Source organism: Coregonus clupeaformis, chromosome 33 (genome assembly GCF_020615455.1).
Source record: "Coregonus clupeaformis isolate EN_2021a chromosome 33, ASM2061545v1, whole genome shotgun sequence".
Taxonomy (NCBI): domain Eukaryota; kingdom Metazoa; phylum Chordata; class Actinopteri; order Salmoniformes; family Salmonidae; genus Coregonus; species Coregonus clupeaformis.
In genome coordinates, this window is record NC_059224.1 from 40,222,254 (window position 1) to 40,248,981 (window position 26,728).

The 26,728-nt window shown below is 43.9% G+C and overlaps 1 protein-coding gene across 3 annotated transcripts in view; it reads right to left on the minus strand.

The window, feature by feature from the left end:
• Window positions 1–4,542: 4,542 nt before the first annotated feature.
• LOC121549139 (serine/threonine-protein kinase MRCK beta-like) overlaps window positions 4,543–26,728 on the minus strand; it is a 184,721-nt gene continuing 162,535 nt past the window's right edge. For 2 of the 3 annotated variants that reach the window (XM_045210288.1, XM_041861002.2), the window contains 5 exons: window positions 19,993–20,110; window positions 11,958–12,075; window positions 7,916–8,024; window positions 7,658–7,728; window positions 4,543–4,807 (listed from right to left, as the gene is read on the minus strand). In XM_045210288.1, coding sequence (XP_045066223.1) covers window positions 4,679–4,807; window positions 7,658–7,728; window positions 7,916–8,024; window positions 11,958–12,075; window positions 19,993–20,110 — 545 coding nt within the window. In that variant the 3' untranslated portion in view covers window positions 4,543–4,678. Of the gene's footprint in view, window positions 4,808–7,657; window positions 7,729–7,915; window positions 8,025–9,091; window positions 9,467–11,957; window positions 12,076–19,992; window positions 20,111–26,728 lie in introns of those variants that run through there. The other variant, XM_045210289.1, reaches the window with a different exon arrangement.

Here is a 26,728-nt window from a genome sequence, read left to right on the forward strand (position 1 = left end):
TTTGGAGGTTTGAAAAAAAAAAAATGTCCTACCTTAGTTTTCAAAACCTCCCACAATGACTCTCCCCATGTCACGTCTTGCTCAAAGCCATGAGCGGGCATGTGGCTGTGATGTTTAGCCTCCTTCTAAGGCTGTTCTGAAGACTGGCTTTGACTCAAGTGTCAAAACAATGTTTTCATTTTGAGTGTTAACCTGGGTGTCCTCTTTAGCCTTGTCTACACGGATTGCTGCCACCAAATGCGCCTTGGTTCAGGCAAGTTCAAAAACCTTTTTTTGAGGGCTATTATTTTTTATTTTATTTTTACGTCTGATGCGTAGGATGTTAATTTACTGTACATTCCACCCACTCTGTTGCTAGTTTAGTGCCTCCAGTCGTTTCTAGACCGAAGCTCCCCACCTTTTTGCATGTTGTACACAGTGTTACCAACTAGTAACACATTTTCAAAAAAGCGACTAGCGACAAATCTAGCAACTTTTTCTGGTGTTATTGGAGACTTTTGTAGACTCTGACGTGAAAGCATGTATCGTTCTTACTCTTCTCAACGAGCAGCAGGTGCTGCCGTGGGCCCCACCCCTGTCCCAAAGCACTCACAGGCGGCCCAGTCCTCGCGCAGCAGTCCCTCCCAACTGTAGTCAGAGCAGAAGACGTTCACCCCTCCGCGTCCAGACTGCAAATGAATAGCGCATGAGGGAAGCCGCCGCTGGCTGATCCCGCACTGGCTTACATTCAGGGCGGGATGTAAATGTAAAATATTTAAAAAAACAAGAATCGACAGAAGAAAGTTCATTTGTAGTTCTAAACATATTTAGGGTGTTTTTTACTCACTTTCTGTCTCTCCCATGACATTATTCCTCTCTCCTACAGCATCCATCACAATACATGCACATGGCCAATTATGCAAATTAGGTGATTACGTCATTTAGCGACTTCTAGCGACTTTTAGGACAGCCAATAGCTACTTTCCTTACTGAGGAGTTGGCAACACCTGGTGTACAGCCCAATTTTGAATTCTGCATGACAAGCCAGGGGTTATACGTTTGTTTGTTCTTGAACTGCAAATTGCATCGGTGGATGCACTGCCTCCCTCCTCTGCAGCTCCCCGTCTCCCACTCCCGCTGAGTCTGACTCGCTGGTAGCCTACTAGCTAGTGGAGGTGCCGGTGGTGATTCTGAACTGGCGGATTAGCATCGCCATCAGGAACAGTTTGCCCCTCACTCCTCTCCTCCGGCACTGCCAGTTCTCTGGCTCGTTCTGGGTTCGATTCACCATCTTTCTCTGGATTTTTGGATTTGAAAAATGTCAAACTCGATTGCCTTTTCTTATAAATTTTTTATTTGGCTTTCCCACGACTCAAATTCAGTAGTGAGACTAGGTTACGTGACGTGATTACGTAGGGACCTCTTCCCTAGCTGACCACCACTACCAAGACCTGTGTCAAGATCAGTTACGTACCCCACTGGCCCGCCCCATAACCTCTATGTACAAATAAGAGAGCAGGTCTGGAATCATTGTGGCAGGATAGGATGATTACATGGAAGGATCACCACGCTTTTACATGATGGTCTTTCTGGGGGGCGGGAGAAATAACGAGGAGGCAAATTGATTTAATGCTGATCGCTTTTATTAGAACGTCTACAGTGCGAACAGTGAAATAAATCATGCTGCGAGAGGTACCGGATCTGGGCAAATAGGTGCCGGAACAAACAAAGTCAAATCTGAGAGGTGCCGGATCCTGTTCAGGCAAATTAAGCACTGGTGATAGCCCCTGTGATGAAACTCAACCCGAAACGCGCATTACGCGCCATTTACTTTTCTGATTTCTCTGACCTGATGGGAGATCAAAGCAGCGGTGGAGTGGTTAGTCTGGGTTGGAGATAATGTGGCGGTCTTTGCGCTCATGCGCTGTATAGCGCGTTCGTTCAGTAGATGAGGGGGATCCAATCAGTTTAGATGCCGTGAACATTTTTTATAATAGGCCTATAGGCTACTCCAGTGATATGTAATAGCCTATACACTTTATTTTTATACAAACCTTCATTACATACAGTGTGAAAATACATTTCAATCGTGTTTTCATGTGATGTTTTCCCACCCTTCTCCATGTTGTATTCCATTTCAAATGTGGCTTCCAGTGCCGCTTTACTTCCAGGCGATTATGAAGCATCTGGCAGTTTCTTCTCTGGATGGTCCTAGTACAGTACATGACAAGGGTGTTGTCATCAGAGCCTATGTAATTCAATAGTTAGCACAAGAAGGCTGCAATGGTACTAATGCAACCCGGCAGAGCATACAGCTGGAAAAGCAAAGTTGCAAGGTAAAGCAGTTTGATAAATTGCATGGATGACAGATTCATTGCTTGCTCTATTTATAATGGCCCTCTTTTTTAATGTCTTATCTTTGCAGCTGGGAGAAAGGGGTAAAACTAAGTTGAAATCCAAATGGGTTAAGAGTCAGGAGAATGCAAAGGTGAGAGAGGATCTTCTTACATGTACTTCTAATTAACTTTTCACTATTCATTTAGGTTCTCATTCATTACTTATTTTCTATACACATTTTTCATGCATCACAAGATTTTCACAAGTCAATTCATAGCATTAAAGTTGTGTTTTGAGCTGATGAAAATCCATGAAATAACAATCCATATATAATACACACAGTATATAAAAAAAAGCACACACAAAGCACATGGAGACAAGCGAAGCACAACAGATACTATTTTATTGTCTGTTCAAATGTTTGTTGCAAACAATTCAATAATTACAAAGATTTCAACAGGTGATTTATGAGAAAGAAAAGCAGTAGTATTTCAAAGAGAAAAAAAGTCATATTTTCAGAGAGCTGAACAGTCCAGGAAGGGGGAGAATAAAAAGAACGAGAAAGATCACTTACACAAAATCAAAGAGGATTTTCCTTGGATTAAAACATGTGCAAGTTTAATACAGTGTTTCTGAAAACCCCCCTCTCACCGATGGCCTGCAGAGTTAAATTCACTTCAGGAATTGATCTGAATGTGGTGCTGCAAGACAAAAAAGAAAATGGCACTGAAGGCACACTAGTGATTAAACTGGATATGCCACACACGCCTGTACAGTATCTCACGCTTCTTTCTGTACAATGAAACGTCCCACAGTTGAGGAGGAACCACTATTCACATGCCCCCTTGTGGCGGTACGGCGCTATGACTACAGCTCCGCTAATGCTTCTCACTCTCATGATTGAACGGTTAAAAATGCAAGGGCCTTGTCCAGGAGGTTCTCTCTCTATGGTGAGCGGGTCTTCACACATATACTTATTTATTTAAACATAGCATACAAAAGCAGCAACTTGTGAAGAAGTCTTATTAATAATCCTATGAGTTATGTGGTCCTTTTCACTGTTCAGATTCCCACCAAGTCTCAGTCTCATGATTCTGTGGCTATGGCGCATTGGTTTTGCCAAATATACCTTTCATGGCAAAAGGTCTAAGTTAAAAACAATGCATGTTACAAAGGCTGGCGGAAGATGTGTAATTGCTGTAAAAGATGCCCACTGGTTTAGCTTAATAGTAAAACCCCTGCAGTCTGTTGAGTGGCAGCTCGTCCCCTGGGTAGGTACTGCTCTCAAATTGGTTGCCACTGGTCCGGGAACAGCTCAGTAGGGGTTACAATGCCAGTATGGCAGGGGCTGGGATATGTGGGAGGGGTTCATGGTCCTTGAAGAAGGCTGCCCTTTCTCTCACTGTTCTGTTTTGTGTACCCCATACTATATACACTTTAAAAACAAAAAGTAATCCTTCCCTCTTTTCTTTTTTTCCCCTAAAATGTTTGTTTAGAAACACAAACATATACCTATAATTAGGATAGTTCATCATTAATGCTTTTCTTCTGTGAGTGTCCTGTCGACAGTGATCTTGGTTTTTAATTCAGCTCATCGCATCTATGTATCAGTAACTTAAACTAAGTAATAATATTCCTTAAACTCATTGGAAAAATGAACGGCCTGAAATTAAGAACAAATAAACAAAAACAAATCTACTGCGCTGTTCAACGTTTCTTTTTTTTTTTTTTTTTTACTGTTAGCTAAAAATACCACATGCCCCTCAGGAGGGGGGCGCCAGTCACTGGTGGCAGTTTGTCCAATCCTGCCTCCGCACAATAATTCATCAAGTCCCTCCCCAGTCTCTTTTTTTTTGGGGGGGAGCAAAAAAGCCAAGCGCATGACAGGTCTGAAAGCAGCCAGACTAGAGGGAGGAAGAAGAGGGGGATGTTGAGGGGGTGGAGCCCTGTGACATCACCACACTCTAGTCCCATCAGGAAGTGAGGTGGAGAGGGGGGTTCTGGGTAAGGGAAGGGGGTGGGGGGGGAGTGATGGGTGGCTCCTCCAACATGGAACTGGAGAGGTGTGTGTGTGTGTGTTGGGGAGAGGCGTCCACACAGGATTGATAGTAGTGCTGTGGGGTGTACCTGGTGGCACCCTCCCTAAACAAAGTGAAAAAGAAAAGAGGAAGGAAGACAAGTAGGAATGGGGGGAACCAAAACGATAAACGTTCATCAAGAATCAGGGTGGGGGGGGGACAGTCTGTTCTTGGCACTTTTGCAGCGATACACAAGTTCTATGTCGAATGTAGCACATATTATGTGTGTGTGTGTGTGTGTGTGTAAGGTGTATGGGGTGTGTGTGTGTCTGGTGGTGGGGTCCTCAGCCATCCAGGGTGTGCTCCAGACCGTCCAGTGTTAGCTGGCTGCGGTGGGGGGAGTTGGGGCTGGGGGGGCTGCTGGGGTTGGAGCTGTTGGAGGGGGTGGAGTGCTTGGTGGAGTCAGAGTCCGGCTGAGGGAAGACAGAGTGTGTTTATGTTAAAGATGCAGTATAAAGGGATAGTTCACCCAAATTACATATTGGTTTTCTTACCCTGTAAGCAGTCTATGGACAAGGTATGACAGCAATCCATGCTTTGGTTTAGTTTCCCTGGCATTTGTGGGCAAAATCCCATTCAAGTCATGGGACAGATATTAGCATTTTTCGCACATCACGTCTACAAGTCTTTGTTGAGCTTAACAATCAATTTTACATACTTTCGGATGATTTGGACATGATGTGCACAGAATGCTAATATTGGTCCCATGACTTGAATGGGATTTGTGCCACAAATGCAAAACCGTTAGCATGTGAAAACAGTGAGTATGTTTACATGCACACTCATAATTAAATATTAAACTGATTATGGCAGTAGGCCGAGCACGGAAATAGTAATGTAAAAACCTACACTGCTTACACTATATATACACAAAAGGTATGTGGACACCCTTTCAAATGTGTGGATTTGGCTATTTCAGCCACACCCATTGCTGACAGGTGTATACAATCGAGCACACAGCCATGCAATCTCCATAGACAACATTGGCATCACAATGGCCTTACTGAAGAGCTCAGTGACTTTTAACGTGGCTCAGTCATAGGATGCCACCTTTCCAACAAGTCAGTTTGTCAAATCTCTTCCCTGCTAGAGCTGCCCCGGTCAACTAAGTGCTTTTATTGTGAATTGGAAACGTCTAGGGGCAACAACGGCTCAGCCGCGAAGTGGTAGGCCACACAAGCTCACAGAACGGGACCGCCGAGTGCTGAAGCGTGTAGTGAGTAAAAATCGTCTGTCCTCGGTGGCAACACTCACTACCGAGTTCCAAACTGCCTCTGGAAACAACGTCAGCACAATAACTGTTCGTCGGGAGCTTCATGAAATGGGTTTCCATGGCCAAGCAGCCGCACACAAGCCTAAGATCACCATGTGCAATGCTAAGCGTCAGCTGTAGTGGTGTAAACTCTAGAGCAGTGGAAACACGTTCTCTGGAGTGATGAATCACGCTTCACCATCTGGCAGTCCGACGGACGAATCTGGGTTTGGTGGATGCCAGGAGAACGCTACCTGCCCGAATGCAAAGTGCCAACTTTAAGGTTGGTGGAGGAGGAATAAAGGTCTGGGGCTGTTTTTCATGATTCGGGATAGGCTCCTTAGGAAATCTTAAAGCTACAGCATACATGACATTCTAGATGATTCTGTGCTTCCAAATTTGTGGCAACAGTTTGGAGAAGACCCTTTCCTGTTTCAGCAAGACAATACCCCTGTGCACAAAGTGAGGTTCATACAGAAATGCTTTGTCGAGATTGGTGGCCTGCACAGAGCCCTGACCTCAACCCCATCAAACACTTTTGGGATGAATTGGAACGCCGACTGCGAACCAGGCCTAATCGCCCAACATCAGTGCCCGACCTCACTAATGCGCTTGTGGCTGAATGGAAGCAAGTCCCCGCAGCAATGTTCCAACATCTACATCAATGTTCCAACATCTAGTGGAAAGCCTTCCCAGAAGAGTCTAGGCTGTTATAGTAGCAAAGGGGGGACCAACTCCATATTAATGCCCAGGATTTAGGAATGAGATGTTCGACCAGCAGGTGTCCACATACAGGTGTTTACATCCACAGGTCATGTAGTGTACCTTAAATTGGTGTATTTGATCTGCACATGTACCAGCACCGGTAGCGCAAGCCTCCCACTTATGTGATCGTTTGGAAAAACTGAAAGTATGCATCTTAGAAATAGTTTTCACATACAAACGTTATACACCGAGTGTACAAAACATTAAGGACACCTGCTCTTTCCATGACATAGACTGACCAGGTGAATACAGGTGAAAGCTATGATCCCGCATATTGATGTCACTTGTTAAATCCACTTCCAATCAGTGTAGATGAAGGGGAGGAGATTGGTTAAAGAAGGGTTTTTAAGCCTTGAGACAATTGAGACATGGATTGTGTATGTGTGCCATTCAGAGGGTGAATGGTCAAAACAAAAGATGTGCCTTTGAACGGGGTATGGTAGTAGGTGATTTGTGTCAAGAACTGCAACGCTGCTGGGTTTTTCACGCTCAACAGTTTCCCGTGTGTATCAAGAATTATACACCATCCAAAGGACATCCATCCGGGGGGGTCCTTAATATTTCAGATGTGTCCATGTAAACAGGATTATTTGGGAAATTGCTCTTCTTGCAAAGCATGTAAACATTTTAAACAAACTATTATATTAATCTGACTATCCACAATAATCGTATTATTGTGTGCACGTAACAGTGCTCAGTGCCAGGGAAACTAAACCAAAGCATGGATTGCTGTCATACAGTACCTTGTCCATAGACTGCTTGCAGGGTAAGGAAAACAATGTGGCATTTTGTAACTATCCCTTTAAGTTGCTAATTGTTTGGCTCAACTGTTGGCTGGTTCATATACATAAAATAAAAATATGAATCAATGTCTTTTCTCATGAAACCACACACATCCTTAGCTTTAGGCAGACATTATTATATGCTTTTGCTCATCAGTGTAGAGAGGTGTATCCCTTTCCTATCAAATTAGGTAATTTCTGGACAATATTTATGTCAATTTTGGCTCAATAGCCTTTAACAATACAAATTGAAATATTAATGATTAATGTTTGCCTTGGCATTGTAAGATAATGTGTTATCATACCCAGGAAGATAGTTTAATTGAATTTAACAGAGAATGTGGGAGAGAGGGATAGAGGGGGAGATGGACAGGGAAAAGAGAGGGGCATAGATTGAGTAAACGTGTGAGTGATTTAATGTGTGTGTATAGTCAGTGTGTGTGTGCTGTGTCTGGGGTCTTTACCTCTCTCTCAAAGTCCCCGTCTGGGTCGGAGATGTTCCGAGACGATCCTGCTCCTCCAAAGTCTGCACCTCCTTTATGACACACACACAGAGACACACACACACACAGAGACACAGCGCATTAGCGTCAATGACAGAGAGAGAGAATGGATTTACTAGTGCGTGTGTGTTGAAATGTAAGCATTATGTGTTGTAACCAGTGTTCACATGTGGAAGGTGTGTGTGTGTGTGTGCGTGCGTGTGCTTGGGGTCCTCTCACCAGAGGCCGTGCGGGTGATGTGGGTCTTGCTCCTCTGTTGCCGGGAGATACTGGATAGTGGGCGGGGCTTATCCTTGGTCGGGTCGTCCTGAGAAGAATGCATCACACTCTGTACCGCCACGCAGTCGCCAAGACACACAGACACACAAAGAGACAAGACAGTAAGACAATGACATACACAGCCGTGTGTACAGAAGGACCTTACTATATGAGTGAACAGGTTTATGCTCATTAGGACACACAACGGAAAACTTTGTAATTTTTTTTATGAGTTTCTTATTGGACAAGCCCCAGTTTGGTCCTTCCCTGTTTCATTGACTTTAATTCCGTTGGGTGCCTAATGAACATGACCCATGTACATGAGTGGACAATGTCAAGACATTTACATGGACGCTCACACATGAAACCAACAGCCTTGTACAGGCTCATACACACACACACTTTGTGATAAATAAACTCCAAATGCACAGCAAGTCCCTCGTTTGACTGAAACAAGTCACACGTACCCTGGTATGTTTTCACAAAATTCAATGGGGGGAAATATCCATAGAGAAGTGTCTACTTGACTTTTGGTGGCCGTCTACTAATGAAATTAACCTTTTTTCTCCAACGCTTTCTCTCCATTGAACCCTGAGGTAAGCTTATCAAGCATGTTGCCGTTTTTTTTAACATGACAAATATGCAGAGATCACACAAAGCATAACCACACTGCAGCCAGTACAGAAAAACAGACTCATATGACGTCAGCCGAAATAAAACGACCCCAGCTTCCGAAAAACTCACTGCACTCGAGCAAATGGAAAAAAGAACAGCGAGAAAGGAAGGAATGAGAAGAAGGTAGAGTGCAAAGGGGTGAGAGAGAGGGGGGCGGGAACGCTGGAAATAAGCCCGATCCCAAGTCGACCCCTCGTACCAACTCCCTATTCACTTGTGGAGATCGACGAGTAACGGGTTAGATAGGTATGATCAATTTAATCATATTGCTTACACTTATCCAATCCTCTCAGATTCACACAAGTGCATAGGGGTCCTTTTCACAAATTTAGGCCATGAGGGTAGAAGTATAGCCAGTTGTATCATTTCCCTCTAATTAGGGACTGATTCAGGCTTGGGACACCAGGTAACTCTGTCCAATTAAAAAATAACATGAATCAATCAATTAACAACCAGAGAGAGAAAATGAAAACCAGCAGTACTCCAGAACTCCAGGCTCGTATTTGACTACCAGTAACACTGGCATAGGGTGTCGATTTGTAATTGCGCAAAAGAGGTGGTGGTGGTAAAAGGAGGAGGGAGGAGGGGTGGGAAGCGTCAGGTTAGGCCTACCCTTCCTAGGGAGGAGGTGGAGGGAGAGGAGGAGGAGAGCTGGGGCAGGCTGCAGTGCTGCAGCGAGGAGGAGGTGGCGGAGGAGGAGGCAGGTTCTTTCTGCAGGTAGTGGTCGGCCGACACAGGGCTCATGTGATAGACGTGCTCAAAGTTGCTCGGTGGGGAGATCAGGGCATGGTGGCGGGACGATGAAGGGGAGGGGGTGGTGGCGGTGCTCTCGCTCTGCTGCCGGGCCGGGTGGGGGGCGGGGGGCAGAGGGAGGAAACAAAGGAAACAAAGAGGACACAGAGAGAAATAGAGAGTGAAGAGGGAGGGAGAAAGTGAAAGAGGGCGTGGACTATAGGGTCATTCTCGAAAAGGAGGAGTAGGAAGATGGGCAGAGGTGGTGGAAAGTAAGAGAAGGGTGACATCTAGAAGGTAGTATAGCAGTGCTATTCTGTGGAGTTAGGAGTGGGAGCTGCTGGTGTCAGAAAATGCTGGGTGACACCATTTTGGCTCCAGTAGTGTCTTGTGATCGTTAGAAAACAGCTATTATGGCTCCTGTTTTGTTACGTTTTAAGGAGCGGCATTTTGTCACCTGCAGTAACGTTATCACAGCCACATTGGCTGCTGCAATATCAGTAAGCTTATCAGGGGGTTGGGAGTAGGGCTGTGGCGGTCACAAAATTCCGTCAGCTGGTGATTGTCAACCAAATAACTGTCGGTCTCACGGTAATTGACCGTTAATTAACATAAACACATTTAGCATCTCCTGGCTTCCACATTCCATGTAATATAGCCTACACCTTCACAATAAATCCATTATTTATTTTAGACAGGTCTAAAGTTGCACGATATGAAGAAAATGTAGTCTATTTCAGAAGAAATGAATAGCATACTCTGAGTTGTCCTTAAGTTAGGTCCTGATGTGGCTATGCCAAATGGCTGTGGGCTACACTAGTTCATTTATCAGCCAAGATTTGCTTATAATTCCATGGCATTATTTTATATTATTTTACAGTATGAAGAATACAATTGAACAAAGCTGAATAAAATTTAAATATTTTCTCCAAATGATTTGAGGGAGTGCGCACATGCGGCTATTCTGTGTTGAGCGGTTAGCAAAGAAATAGGTACTCCTATATGCTTCATTTAGAGTTATTCATGTAACTTTCGTTGTTCTACAAACGTTGGGCTATATGTTTAGATTTTTAATACATTCCTTCTCACAGGCTACAAGTTAAGACAGACACATCGGGGACGCAACTGCGCGCGTCCTTATCCAATTTCGAGGTGCATAATGGAGATATTGGAAGAACCGTCCATATTTACTTTCCGTCAGCCAACAAGATGAGTAGGCCTAACGAACAGCAAAACCACTAGCCTATGTCAATCTACCATCCCCCATAGTACAAAAGTTGACCTATTCTATTCTGTGCGATAAATAAATATTCCAAACATAGTCTGGGACAGTTGTGGGATGCGATAGATCCCAAATTAATACAACCACTAGCATCAAAAAACCTTTTTTATGCAATGTGGCTGACGCAACAGAAAGTTTAGCTTAAAATGTTGATAAACTATTAGGCTATTTCTTCACATTATAAGCGCAGCAATGCGCACATGGTAGTAGGCTATAAGCTCACATTTTCCATTAGCAGAAAACACCATTATCAAAAGTGACCGCAAATGCAATTATGCATGTAATGCTTTTATTATAAAGGTGTATTTTTATGGTGAAAATGATCTTCCCCAAACTTGAAACTCACGTGCTGCTTATATATGCCAGTTAGGCTCTACACCCCTTGTAAAGCGGATTAATGTGCTTAATTTTAAGAAGTTATTTGGCCACATTAGGTGTGATACAAACCTTATTAAAACATATAGGCCTATGGGCTAGGCTACATGAGGTGTGTGACTATGATTCGAAGTCGCAAAAAAAAAGGCATTGTTTCTTATGCTGGGCATCATTCACAAGTGACAATATATAATTCACAAGTGATAGACAAATATTGTCACCCATCAGACTATTCTTGATTTAATCTCGTCTTTACATATACTAAATAATATGTGTGACCTTTGTTTTGATTTAGAATGGACCATTATCATGCACCTGTATCAAAACAGGGGCAGCGGGAAAAAATACGTCATCTATGAACTTAAATAGCAAATGGAGGACGCTTTTCCCCGTGGTTTATTTTCATGCCAGCCAGGTAGGCTATCCTTCTGTTGTAAATATAAGCAATGTGCTTAATATTAGGAAAGTTGAGAAATAAATATAGTAGGCCTAGCCTATAGAAAGCTGATGGTATCCTCCTCTTTTTAATAGTGGCCATCACTCTGTTTTCTCCCGCAATTGCATAGCCTATAGAAATGTTGCGCAACATGAGCTCATGGGCTCTCATTAAGTGTTAGATTAGATTTTCAAATACATTTGCATTGATGTTAGTGATTACAGGGACAATAGAGTCCGGAGTACCAGGCAGTTAGCAAGTTTGGTAGGCTACTAATGACCATCAGCAGCATCAGCGCTTGGAGAAGCCTAATTACCGTGACAAAACGGTAATGTGGAATTTGACTCCCTTCATGACTCGTGACTGCCGGTGTGGCAGTAATATATATGGTCACCGCAACAGCCCTAGTTGTGAGGCCATTTTGGTTCCTGAGTTATAAATACAGTATGAGGCAGACATTTTGTCTCAAGCTGTGTTGACAGGTGATCAGTTGCGGCCCTTACCAGAGGCAGATCCATGAGGACCTGCATTCCGTCGCCGGGGCCCATGTGTGCCACGTGGTTGAAGTTGATTGGGTTGGAGATCATCTTGGACCTCAGCTCTGGGTCCCTCAGCATCTCTCTGTCAACACAACACAGATGGTCAGTGTGTATTATTGTGAATAGTTGTACGGGGTTGAGTGTACTACAATGGGGGTATACAGACTGACTTAAGTAATGATGGTCGGAAGTTAGACGTATAGTCATATAATGCATTCACATAGGATTTACGGTATTTTGCCTGTAAAAAAAAGGGCAATGTTTATATGACCCCCTTACTGTATATGACCCCCTTAACATTTTTACCAGATTCTTGCCTGCATACACCTTTTATACCTCCCGTGGGCATGCCGGGGATGAGTGGTAGTAGTGGTGTGCAGATGTGGGTGGGTGTCTATTTTAATAAATCCATTGAGAATATATACCATCAAAAATAAATCCATTATTGATTTGTTTAGACAGGTCCTAAGAAACATACGACTAATAAAATGTATTTTCAAAAGAATAGCATATTCTTTGTTTAATTAGACCTATGTCAATAGTTTTTTATTTTGTTCATTAAAACAGACAAGACACACTTAACCGATCAGTGAAAGCACATATACACTAATCGGCGTATGCTTACTTCGATTTTGACCTTACGCCAATTAAGATACACTACATGACCAAATGTATGTGGACACCTGCTCGTCGAATATCTCATTCCAAAATCATGGGCATTAATATGGAGTTCCCCCTTTGCTGTATAACAGCCTCCACTCTTCTGGGAAGGCTTCACACTAGATGTTGGAACATTGCTTCTGGGGACTTGCTTCCATTAAGCCACAAGAGCATTAGTGAGGTCGGGCACGGATGTTAGCCGATTAGGCCTGGTTCGCAGTCGGCGTTCCAATTAATCCCAAAGGTGTTCGATGGGGTTGAGGTCAGGGCTCAACCCCATCGAGATCACCGATCTCGACAAACCATTTCTGTACGGCCCTCGCTTCGTGTCATGCTGAAACAGGAAAAGGCCTTCCCCAAACTGTTGCCACAAAGTTGGAAGCACAGAATAGTCTAGAATGTAATTATATGCTGTAGCGTTAAGACCATGAAAAACAGCCCCAGACCATTATTCCTCCTCCACCTGACTTTACAGTTGGCACTAAGCATTTGGGATGGTAGCGTTCTCCTGGCATCCGCCAAACCCAGATTCATCCGTCGGCCTGCCAGATGGTGAAGCGTGATTTATCACTCAAGAGAACGTGTTTCCACTGCTCCAGAGTCCAATGGCGGCGAGCTTTACACCACTCCAGCCAATGCTTGGCATTGCGCATGGTGATCTTAGGCTTGTGTATGGCTGCTCGGCCATGGAAACCCATTTCATGAAGCTCCCGACGAACAGTTATTGTGTTGACGTAGCCTCTAGAGGCAGTTTGGAACTCGGTAGTGAGTGTAGCAACCGAGGACAGGTGATTTTTACACGCTACTCGCGTCAGCGGTCCCGTTCTGTGATCTTGTGTGAACTACCACTTCGCGGCTGAGCCGTTGTTGCTCCTAGACTTTTCCACTTCACAGCACTTCCAGTTGACCAGGGCAGCTCAAGCAGGGCAGAAATTTGACGAACTGACTTGTTGGAAAGGTGGCATCCTATGACGGTGCCACGTTGAAAGTCAGTGAGCTCTTCAGTACGGGCAATTTTACTGCCAATGTTTGTCTATGGAGTTTGCATGGCTGTGTGCTCGATTTTATGAAATAGCCAAATCCACAAATTTGAAGAGTTGTCCACATACGTTTGGCCATGTAGTGTATTTTATACTAAGAATATAATGGAATATAACAGAATAAAATAAAATAAATATTTTTCCCACACAACTTGTGTCAGGGAACATGTGGGACCGTTGGCATATAAAAAAGTTATTTTTTGAAACAGAGCCCAAGGCCCATGCTCTTTCCTACCCTCACTCCACTTTGTTAGGGAGCAGGCGTAGGGTCTTACCTTCATCATGATACCGATAAAAAATAATAGCAATTCTATTTTCAAAAGCATGTGAGTCTCGTTCATATTTCACAACCTCAGCGGGCTTTTGGAGTTGCTACAGTCGGAAGTTTACATAAACTTAGGTTAGAGTCATTAAAACTCGTTTTTCAACCACTCCACAAATTTCTTGTTAACCAACTATAGTTTTGGCAAGTCGGTTAGGACATCTACTTTGTGCATGACAAGTACATTTTCCAACAATTGTTTACAGACAGATTATTTCACTTATAATTCACTGTTTCACAATTCCAGTGGGTCCGAAGTTTACATACACTAAGTTGACTGTGCCTTTAAACAGCTTGGAAAATTCCAGAAAATGATGTCATGGCTTTAGAAGCTTCTGATAGGCTAATGGACATAATTTGAGTCAATTGGAGGTGTACCTGTGGATTTATTTCAAGGTCTACCTTCAAACTCAGTGCCTCTTTGCTTGACATCATGGGAAAATCAAAAGAAATAAGCCCTCAGAAAATAACGCTTGAAGGTACCACGTTAATCTGTACAAATAATAGTACGCAAGTATAAACACCATGGGACCACGCAGCCATCTTACCGCTCAGGAAGGAGACGCGTTCTGTCTCCTAGAGATGAACGTACTTTGGTGTGAAGATGCTGGAGGAAACCAGTACAAAAGTATCTATATCCACAGTAGAACGAGTCCTATATTGACATAACCTGAAAGGCCGCTCAGCAAGGAAGAAGCCACTGCTCCAAAACTGCCATAAAAAAGCCAGACTACGGTTTGGAGAAAGGTCCTCTGGTCTGATGAAACAAAAATAGAACTGTTTGGCCATAATGACCATCGTTATGTTTGGAAGAAAAAGGCGGGCGTTTACAAGCCGAAGAACACCATCCCAACCGTGAAGCACGGGGGTGGCAGCATCATGCTGTGGGGGTGCTTTGCTGCAGGAGAGACTGGTGCACTTCACAAAATAGATGGCATCATGTGGAAGGAAAATTATGTGGATATATTGAAGCAACATCTCAAGACATCAGTCAGGAAGTTAAAGCTTGGTCACAAATGGGTCTCCCAAATGGACAATGACCCCAAGCATACTTCCAAAGTTGTGGCAAAATGGCTTAAGGACACAAAGTCAAGGTATTGGAGTGGCCATCACAAAGCCCTGACCTCAATCCTATAGAAAATTTGTGGGCAGAACTGAAAAAGCGTGTGCGAGCAAGGAGGCCTACAAACCTGACTCAGTTACACCAGCTCTGTCAGGAGGAATGGGCCAAAATTCACCCAACTTATTGTGGGAAGCTTGTGGAAGGCTACCCGAAACGTTTGACCCAAGTTAAACAATTTAAAGGCAATGCTACCAAATACTAATTGAGTGTATGTAAACTTCTGACCCACTGGGAATGTGATGAAAGAAATAAAAGGTGTATGGTGTATGTAAACTTCCGACTTCAACTGTACATACACCTACACACAAGCATCCACAGTCACCACCCCACACAGTTGGGTCCAGGCATTTGACCTTTCAAGGGATGTGGAGACACATGTATCTTCTCAAGGGTCAAACGTGAAAGAGCTAGTGCAAGGTAGCTAGCTAGTGTAAGGTAGCTAGCTAGCTACACGCTGATCTATGTGAAGGTGTAGTTTCTTTTTAATTATGTAAGCACTTAGTTCTCACTCTCTCTCCCTCTCTCTCTCTCTCCCCATGACACACACACTCTCTTTCAATCTCTCACACAGCAAAGTGAAGGATTCCGAGTCCAGGAGCAGGGAGATGGCAGAGCAGCTGGAGAGCATGATGAAGGACTTGGAGGAGAGCCGCTCCCGCTCGGACAAAGGTTGGCTAACCATGCTCTAACCCTGAACCAAACCTCTGGCCAACCATGCCTTAACCCTAAACAGTCCCTGGCATACAGTGTCTTCAGAAAGTATTCAGACCCCTTGACTTTTTCCACATTTTGTTAGGTTACAGCCTTATTCTAAAATGTATTTTTTAAAATTATATTCCTCATCAATCTACACACAATGCCCCATAATGACAAAGCAAAAACTGGTTTTTAGAAATATGACATTTACATAAGTATTCAGACCCTTTACTCAGTACTTTGTTGAAGCACCTTTGGCAGCGATAACAGCCTCAACTCTTCTTGGGTATGACGCTACAAGCTCTCCCATTCTTCTCTGCAGATCCTCTCAAGCTCTGTCAGGTTGGATGGGGAGCGTTGCTGCACAGCTATTTTCAGGTCTCTCCAGAGATGTTCGATCAGGTTTAAGTTCGGGCTCTTGCTGGGCCACTCAAGGACATTAATAGACTTGTCCCGAAGCCACTGCTGCAGTGTCTTGGCTGTGTGCTTAGGATTGTTGTCCTGTTGGAAGGTGAACCTTCACCCTAGTCTGAGGTCCTAAGAGCTCTGGAACAGGTTTTCATCAAGGACCTCTCTCTAATTTGCTCCGTTCATCTTTGCCTCGATCCTGACTTGTCTCCCAGTCCCTGCCGCTGAAAAACATCCCCACAGCATGATTCTGCCACCACCATGCTTCACCGTAGAGATGGTACCAGGTTTCCTCCAAACGTGACGCTTGGCATTCAGGCCAAATAATTAAATATTGGTTTCATCAGACCAGAGAATCTTGTTTCTCATGGTCTGAGAGTCTTTAGGTGCCTTTTGGCAAACTCCAAGCAGGCTGTCATTTGCCTTTTATTTCCGTCTGGCCACTCTACCATGAAGGCCTGATTGGTGGAGTGCTGCAGAGAAGGTTGTCCTTCTGGAAGATTCTCCCATCTCCACAGAGGAACTCTAGAGCTCTGTCATCGGGTCACCTTCCTGACCAAGGCTCTTCTCCCCCGATTGCTCAGTTTGGCCGGGCAGCCAGCTCTAGGAAGAGTCTTGGTGGTTCCAAACGTATTCCATTTAAGAATGATGGAGGCCACTCTGTTCTTGGGGACCTTCAATGCTGCAGACACCTCATGGCTTGGTTTTTGCTCTGACATGCACTGTCAACTGTGGGACCTTATATAGACAGGTGTTTGCCTTTCCAAATAATGTCCAATAAATTGAATTTACCACATGTGAACTCCAATCAAGTTGTAGATACATCTCAAGGATGATCAATGGAAACAGGATGCACCTGAGCTCAATTTCGAGTCTCATAGCAAAGGGTCTGAATACTTATGTACGTAAGGTAATTTTTTTCAGATTTTATAAACAAAAAAAAACTGTTTTCGCTTTGTCATTATGGGGTATTGTATGTAGATTGCTGAGGATGTTTATTTATTTAATACATTTTAGAGTAAGGCTATAACTTAACAAAATGTGGAAAAAGTCAAGGGGTCTGAATAATTTCCGAAAGTATAACTTCAAAAAGTATTCATGCCCCTTGGCTTATTCCGCATTTTGTTGTGTTACAGCCTGAATTCAAAATGTATTAAATATATATTTTTTAAACTGTACAATTGAAGTCGGAAGTTTACATACACCTTAGCCAAATACATTTCAACTCAGTTTTTCACAATTCCTGACATTTAATCCTAGTAAAAATTGCAGTTTTAGGTCAGTTAGGATCACCACTTTATTTTAAGAATGTGAAATGTCAGAATAATAGTAGAGAGAAGGATTTATTTCAGCTTTTATTTATTTCATCACATTCCCAGTGGGTCAGAAGTTTACATACACTCAATTAGTATTTGGTAGCATTTGCTTAAAATTGTTTAACTTGGGTCAAATGTTTCGGGTAGCCTTCCACAAGCTTCCCACAATAAGTTGGGTGAATTTTGGCCCATTCCTCCTGACAGAGCTGGTGTAACTGAGTCAGGTTTGTAGGTGTCCTTGCTCGCACACGCTTTTTCAGTTCTGCCCATATAATTTCTTTAGGATTGAGGTCAGGGCTTTGTGATGGCCACTCCAATACCTTAACTTTGTTGTCCTTAAGCCATTTTGCCACAACTTTGAAAGTATGCTTGGGGTAATTTTCCATTTGGAAGACCCATTTGCGACCAAGCTTTAACTTCCTGACTGATGTCTTGAGATGTTGCTTCAATATATCCACATAATTTTCCTTCCTCATGATGCCATCTATTTTGTGAAGTGCACCAGTCCGTCCTGCAGCAAAGCACCCCCACAGCATGATGCTGCCACCCCCGTGCTTCACGGTTGGGATGGTGTTCTTCGGCTTGCAAGTGCCCCCCTTTTTCCTCCAAACATAATGATGGTCATTATGGCCAAACAGTTCTATTTTTGTTTCATCAGACCTGAGGACATTTCTCCAAAAAGTACGATCTTTGTCCCCATGTGCAGTTGCAAACCGTAGCCTGGCTTTTCTATGGCGGTTTTGGAGCAGTGGCTTCTTCCTTGTTGAGCGGCCTTTCAGGTTATGTCAATATAGGACTCATTTTACTGTGGATATAGATACTTTTGTACCTGTTTCCTCCAGCATATTCACAAGGTCCTTTGCTGTTGTTCTTGGATTGATTTGCACTTTCCGCACCAAAGTACGTTCATCTCTAGGAGACAGAATGCGTCTCCTTCCTGAGCGGTATGATGGCTACGTGGTCCCATGGTGTTTATACTTGCGTACTATTGTTTGTACAGATGAACCTGGTACCTTCAGGCATTTGAAAATTGCTCCCAAGGATGAACCAGACTTGTGGAGGTCTACCATTTTTTTTCTGAGGTCTTAGCTGATTTCTTTTGATTTTCCCATGATGTCAAGCAAAGAGGCACTGAGTTTGAAGGTAGGCCTTGAAATACATCCACAGGTACACCTCCAATTGACTCAAATAATTGACCAATGTGTCGGAGGAAACACCATACTGCTGGCGACCGAAGTCGGCGTGCATGCACCCTGCAGGAGTCGCTAGAGTGCGATGGGACAAGGACATTCCCGCCGGCCAAACCCTCACCTAACCCGGACAATGCTGGGCCAATTGTACGCTGCCTCATGGGTCTCCCAGTCGCGGCCGGTTGCGAAACAGCCCGGGATTGAACCCGGATCTGTAGTGACGCCTCTAGCACTGCGATGCAGTGCCTTAGACTGCTGCGCCACTCGGGAGGCCCCGCAGGCAGAACTTTACCGAAATTATTACTAGGTCGTTGGCGGAAATAAAGGTTTCGGCTTTGATACCGGCAATAACTTTCAGATATGTGATTTATTTCAGGAAATAGGCGCTTGTCGCGCGTCACTACTTCACAGGGGCGCCATTTCAACGTATTGGCTGAGATAATGGGTTGCTGGACATGCCGAGAGATGAGTTCGGATTGGTCTGCCATGTAGCACACTTCTGTCTATAACATGAGCTGGTCAGTATGTGTAGGTAATCCTTTCTAATGCGGCTTTTATTGAAAGATATCTCGTAGTAGAACTACAAAAGTGTTACTCTTCACTTTCTAGAGGGACCGAGTTTTGAAATCAATGTAATGCCCGGTGGAATTAGAGTATGATACCTAAGGAGATGGAGAAAAATCTGGTGTTTGATTGCGGCGTTTGACTCCGGATTACATCTTCAAACTAAGGGCAACCATGGCATCCGTGACAGAGAGGGAGAAGTGTCCATCCATGTATACGGGTAAGATAGTATAGCTAGCTACATTTTTCAGATATTATACATTTCTTATTTTGTCAGAAAGTCGTTTTCATTTCAAGTTAAAGCGTACTGCTAACGTTACGTGTATGATCTGTGTAGTAATATTATTCATATCTCAGAGCCATTTGCATTGCTAGTTATAGCGTAATGTTAGCTAGCTAGCTAACATCGAACCTTGGCGGTATGATAGTTGCCAGAAAAACGTCTTAGTATGAAAGGGATAATAGTGATAAGTGAACAGAGTAATGTTACCTCCTCTGATGCTGGAGTCTGGTCGAGCGGTAGCGCTCTCGACTCCGGACCACAAATAACCCCCTTGCGACTGTGGTTCAAGCCCCGACTCCGCCTCCCTTGTCTATGCCCCTACTTTCTGTCTCCTCTCTGTACTTTACTGCTGAACAGTCTAAAAGTCAATTAAAGATAAATCGTAAAAAAAGGTTACCTCCTCTGCTGAAGTCTCTCTTCCTCGGGAACCTTGAAGAGGAACTTTCTCTTGCTGCGCGTCCTCACCATCAGCTTCTTACTGTTGTCAGACGTCTCCGGGATAGCCAGGTCACCTTCTGGAGGAGAGAGGGAGGGAGGGGGGAGTGGGAGAGAGAGAGATGTTAAACATTTACAAAAAAATCGATCACTGACTACATTGAGAAGCTGTACAGAGACAAATGCTCCTGAGGATTTGTTAATGAGTATATTGTGTATGGGTGTAGTTGTGCCTGAGGAGTTAGTAGTGAGTTAATGCATTGAGGGGTCAGTAGTTAGTAAGTATATTAAAGGTAGACTCAGCAAAATGATGTAGATGCAGAAAGTAAAACAGCATAGTGGGTCAATTTCCACAACAATAAAGAGTGTTGAAGCGCGAGGCTTAACTTCTCCACAGTTTTGGTGACCTGGCTACCACACTGTAACAGTGTGAAGCGAACCCGTCCACATGCGCAGATACTGTGTGTGACTGAAGTCTTGCATCTCGCTCATCTCAATATCTGCGGGGCTGCTCGTGGCAACGTAATTTCGCTGAGTCTACCTTTAAGGTGTATTTGAGTGTATTTGGGTTTACTGTATACAGTGCCTTCATAAAGTGTTCATACCCCTTGACTTATTCCACATTTTGTTGTGTTACAGCACAAATTCAAAATGGATTAAATCATTTTTTTTTTCTCTCACCAATACCCCATACTGACAAAGTGAAAACATGGTTTTAGAAATGTTAGCAAATGTATTGACAATTAAATACAGAAATATCTAATTTACATAAGTATTCACGTCCCTGAGTCAACACCTTGTAGAAGCCCCTTTGGCAGCAATTACAGCTATGAGTCTTTCTGGGTAAGTCTCTTAAGAGCTTTACACACCTAGATTGTGCAACATTTTCAAAATTCTTCAAGCTCTGTCAAATTGGTTGTTGATCATTGCTAGACAACAATTTTCAGGTCTTGCCATATATTTTCAAGTAGATTTTTAAGTCAAAACTGTAACTTGGCCACTCAGGAACATTTACTGTATACTCCTGTGTAGAGTTGTCCTTGTGTTTTAGGTTATTGTCCTGCTGAAAGGTAAATTCATCTCCCAGTGTCTGGTGGAAAGCAGACTGAACAAGGTTTGACTAGGATTTTGCCTGTGCTTAGCTTCATTCTTTTTTTAATCCTGAAAAACTGCCCAGTCTTTAACAATTACAAGCATACCCATAACATGATGCAGCCACCACTATGCTTGGTACTCAGTAATGTGTTGTATTGGATTTGCCCCAAACATAACACTTTGTATTCAGGACAAAACAGTGAATTGCTTTGTCACATTCTTTGCAGTATTACTTAATAGCAATGGAATGAAACATACAACCAATGCCTCAAGTGTCATGCTGTAGGTCAACCACACACCTGAAGAGTTGTGCGGTCCTGTCCAGAAACAACCCCCTAACCCCTACCCACTTGTGGAGATCTGTGAGGATTGGACAGGTGTAAGCAATACTGCCAAAATTCCACTGAGCCTACCAGAGGGTAAGGTGGAGCTCTCACCATGTCACCATCCATCAATCCCACTCAGATCTCCACAAGTGTCTAGACTCTGGGCAGTAGGGACTAGGGATTGTTTCTGGACAGGCCATGGGTATTATGGTAGCTCAGTCAGTCAGTCTAGCACGGTCAAAAAATGGTAATAGCTGTCAAATACTTGCTTCCTCTCTTCTTGGAACAATCTAAATAGCATTTCCTTGATTCGTCACATCCTCACTCCTGCAGGAGCAAGTCACTGCTTTAATGTTTGCAGAGAACGACAGGATGTTGTCCAGGGTCACGCCAAGGTTCTTTGCACTCTGGGAGGGCGACACTGTGGAGTTGTCAACCGTGATGGAGAGGTCTTTGAGCGGGCAGGCCTTCCCCGGCAGGAAGAGTAGCTCTGTCTTGTCAAGGTTGAGCTTGAGGTGGAGGGCCGACATCCAAGTTGAGATATCTGCCAGGCACGCAGAGATGCGTGTCGCCATCTGGGTGTCAGAAGGGGGAAGGAGAAAAGTAGTTGCGTGTTATCCGCATAGCAACGATAGGAGAGACCATGTGAGGATGATGGAGCCGAATTACTTGGTGTATAGAGGGAAGAGGAGAGGGCCTAGAACCGAGCCCTGGGGGACACCAGTAGTGAGAGTACATGGTGCAGTGCAGACATAGATCCTCTCCACGTCACCTGGTTGGAGCGGCCTGCCAGGTAGGATGCAATCCAAGAGTGTGCAGAGCCTGAGACGATGCAGAGCACAGCAGTCTCGGTTGAGTGAGCCGTCTTGAAGCCTAACTGGTTAGGGTCAAGAAGTTCGTTCTGAGAGAGATAACAAGAAAGTTGATCAGAGAAAGCACACTCAAGTGTTTTGGAAAGAAAAGAAAGAAGGGATACAGGTCCATCGTTTTTGACGTCAGATGAGTCCAGTGGTGGTTTCTTGAGGAGGGGAGCGACTCGGGCCATTTTGAAGTCAGAGGGGACGCAGCCAGTGGTCAGGGATGAGTTGATGAGGGAAGTGAAAGTAGTGATCAGAGACCTGGAGGGGGGTTGCAGTGAGAGGCAAAGATGAGGTCAAGCGTATTGACTGCCTTGTGAGTTGGAGGGGATTGGGAAAGGAAGAGGTCAAAAGAGTCAAGGAGGGGAAAGAGAGAGTTGGAAAGAAATGAATCGAAGGCAGACGTCGGGAGGGTTGAAGTCGCCAAGTACAAAGAGCGGTGAGCCATCATCAGGAAATGAGCTTATCAAGGTGTCAAGCTCATTGAGGAACTCTCCAAGGGCACCTGGTGGGCGATAGATGACAATAATGTTAAGCTTGAGTGGACAAGTGACAGTGACAGCATGGAATTCAAATGAGGAGATGGACAGGTGAGAGAGAGAAGAGAGAAAATCTCCACTTGGGAGAAATGAGTAGACCTGTTACACCAGTGTGACGACCAGATGTTCTTGGATTATGAGAGAAAAAGAAGGCAGATGAAGAAAGAGCAGCTGCAGTAGCAGTGTTCTCTGGGGTGATCCATGTCTCTGTCAGGGCCAAAAAGTCAAGGGACTGAAGGGCATCTTAGGCTGAGATAAACTCTGCATTCTTGACCGCAGATCGGCAGTTCCTAACGCTGCCAGAGACCCGGAATTCCACATGAGTTGTGCGCGCAGGGTACACTAAATTAGAAGGGTTGCAACCAAGTGGTGGGGAGTCTCTGTGAAGCCTACAGGGAAAGGAGCGAAAAGGTACAGTGAGGGAAGAAAGTATTTGATCCCCTGCTGATTTTGTAAGTTTGCCCACTGACAAAGAAATGATCAGTCTATAATTTTAAATGGTAGGGTTATTTGAACAATGAGAGACAGAATAACAACAAAAAAATCCAGAAAAATGCATGTCAAAAATGTTATAAATTTATTTGCATTTTAATGAGGGAAATAAGTATTTGACCTCCTCTCAATCAGAAAGATTTCTGGCTCCCAGGTGTCTTTTATACAGGTAACGAGCTGAGATTAGGAGCACACTCTTAAAGGGAGTGCTCCTAATCTCAGCTTGTTACCTGTATAAAAGACACCTGTCCACAGAAGCAATCAATCAGATTCCAAACTCTCCACCATGGCCAAGACCAAAGAGCTCTCCAAGGATGTCAGGGACAAGATTGTAGACCTACACAAGGCTGGAATGGGCTACAAGACCATCGCCAAGCAGCTTGGTGAGAAGGTGACAACAGTTGGTGCGATTATTCGCAAATGAAACACAAAATAATGTCAATCTCCCTCGGCCTGGGGCTCCATGCAAGATCTCACTTCGTGGAGTTGCAATGATCATGAGAACGGTGAGGAATCAGCCCAGAACTACACGGGAGGATCTTGTCAATAATCTCAAGGCAGCTGGGACCATAGTCACCAAGAAAACAATTGGTAACACACTACGCCGTGAAGGACTGAAATCCTGCAGCGCCCGCAAGGTCCCCCTGCTCAAGAAAGCCCGTCTGAAGTTTTCCAATGAACATCTGAATGATTCAGAGGAGAACTGGGTGAAAGTGTTGTGGTCAGATGAGACCAAAATCGACAACTTCACCGCATGAAAGGGACGATGGACGGGGCCATGTACCGTCAAATCTTGGGTGAGAACCTCCTTCCCTTAGCCAGGGCTTTGAAAATGGGTCGTGGACGAGTATTCCAGCATGACAATGACCCAAAACAAACGGCCAAGGCAACAAAGGAGTGGCTCAAGAAGAAGCACATTAAGGTCCTGGAGTGGCCTAGCTAGTCTCCAGACCTTAATCCCATAGAAAATCTGTGGAGGGAGCTGAAGGTTCGAGTTGCCAAACGTCAGCCTCGAAACCTTAATGACTTGGAGAAGATCTGCAAAGAGGAGTGGGACAAAATCCCTCCTGAGATGTGTGCAAACCTGGTGGCCAACTACAAGAAACGTCTGACCTCTGTGATTGCCAACAAGGGTTTTGCCACCAAGTACTAAGTCATGTTTTGCAGAGGGGTCAAATACTTATTTCCCTCATTAAAATGCAAATCGATTTATAACTTTTTGACATGCGTTTTTCTGGATTTTTGTTGTTGTTATTCTGTCTCTCACTGTTCAAATAAACCTACCATAAAAATTATAGACTGATCATGTCTTTGTCAGTGGGCAAACGTACAAATTCAGCAGGGGATCAAATACCAAAGCTACAAAAAATAGCAAAAATGTGATAATCTGAAAATAACTAGGTAAGATACTCAAGTGAGAGAGTGGTGTGGAGCCTTCCTCGAATAACTCTGCAGAACAACCCGGCAGAACCGCCACACACACACATACAGTGGGTGAAAGTGTTGTGGTCAGATGGGCGGCAGGTAGCTTAGTGGGTAAGAGCGTTGTGCCAGTAACCGAAAGGTCGCTGGTTCTAATCCCCGAGCCGACTAGGTGAAAAATCTGTCGATGTGCCCTTAAGCAAGGCACTTAACCCTAATTGCTCCTGTAAGTCGCTCTGGATAAGAGTGTCTGCTAAATGACAAAAAAAAAAAAAAAACACATCCACAATGCTTGAAGAGTTTACTGATTATAATGATTTTATATTTGTTTATTATTGTCATTGAGTTTGACAGAAACCAAAGTATTTTATTATTATTTATATTATTATATAAAATGAAATGCTGTTAATAGGAATGTTTAGCATGGCTATAAATGATACAATAGTTGACTAAAGCACAAACAGACCTGGCTACTAGGCATGATGAAGAAAGATGCATTGTCCATGTTTCACGTGAAATTATTTATTTTTATGTTTTGTTGTTGCTAGGTTGAGTTATGGTCTCATTGTGCCTATCTAGACTTTTATTCCTGTAAGTACACATGTGGAGCTGAAAGAAAATCATATTTAAATGTATATCAAACCATTTAGAAATGTATTTATATAGAAAGACCCATATACAGTGGGGTCCGACATTATTGATTAAGATTAGCAAAAATTACTGTATGAAATAAATAATTCAAATACTGAGCTACAGTGGGGAGAACAAGTATTTGATACACTGCCGATTTTGCAGGTTTTCCTACTTACAAAGCATGTAGAGGTCTGTAATTTTTTATCATAGGTACACTTCAACTGTGAGAGACGGAATCTAAAACAAAAATCCAGAAAATCACATTGTATGATTTTTAAGTAATTAATTTGCATTTTATTGCATGACATAAGTATTTGATACATCAGAAAAGCAGAACTTAATATTTGGTACAGAAACCTTTGTTTGCAATTACAGAGATCATACGTTTCCTGTAGGTCTTGACCAGGTTTGCACACACTGCAGCAGGGATTTTGGCACACTCCTCCATACCTTCTCCAGATCCTTCAGGTTTCGGGGCTGTCGCTGGGCAATACGGACTTTCAGCTCCCTCCAAAGATTTTCTATTGGGTTCAGGTCTGGAGACTGGCTAGGCCACTCCAGGACCTTGAGATGCTTCTTACGGAGCCACTCCTTAGTTGCCCTGGCTGTGTGTTTCGGGTCGTTGTCATGCTGGAAGACCCAGCCACGACCCATCTTCAATGCTCTTACTGAGGGAAGGAGGTTGTTGGCCAAGATCTTGCGATACATGGCCCCATCCATCCTCCCTTCAATACGGTGCAGTCGTCCTGTCCCCTTTGCAGAAAAGCATCCCCAAAGAATGATGTTTCCACCTCCATGCTTCACGGTTGGGATGGTGTTCTTGCCGTTGTACTCATCCTTCTTCTTCCTCCAAACATGGCGAGTGGAGTTTAGACCAAAAAGCTCTATTTTTGTCTTATCAGACCACATGACCTTCTCCCATTCCTCCTCTGGATCATCCAGATGGTCATTGACAAACTTCAGACGGGCCTGGACATGCGCTGGTTTGAGCAGGGGGACCTTGCGTGCGCTGCAGGATTTTAATCCATGACAGCGTAGTGTGTTACTAATGGTTTTCTTTGAGACTGTGGTCCCAGCTCTCTTCAGGTCATTGACCAGGTCCTGCCGTGTAGTTCTGGGCTGATCCCTCACCTTCCTCATGATCATTGATGCCCCACGAGGTGAGATCTTGCATGGAGCCCCAGACCGAGGGTGATTGACCGTCATCTTGAACTTCTTCCATTTTCTACTAATTGCGCCAACAGTTGTTGCCTTCTCACCAAGCTGCTTGCCTATTGTCCTGTAGCCAATCCCAGCCTTGTGCAGGTCTACAATTTTATCCCTGATGTCCTTAC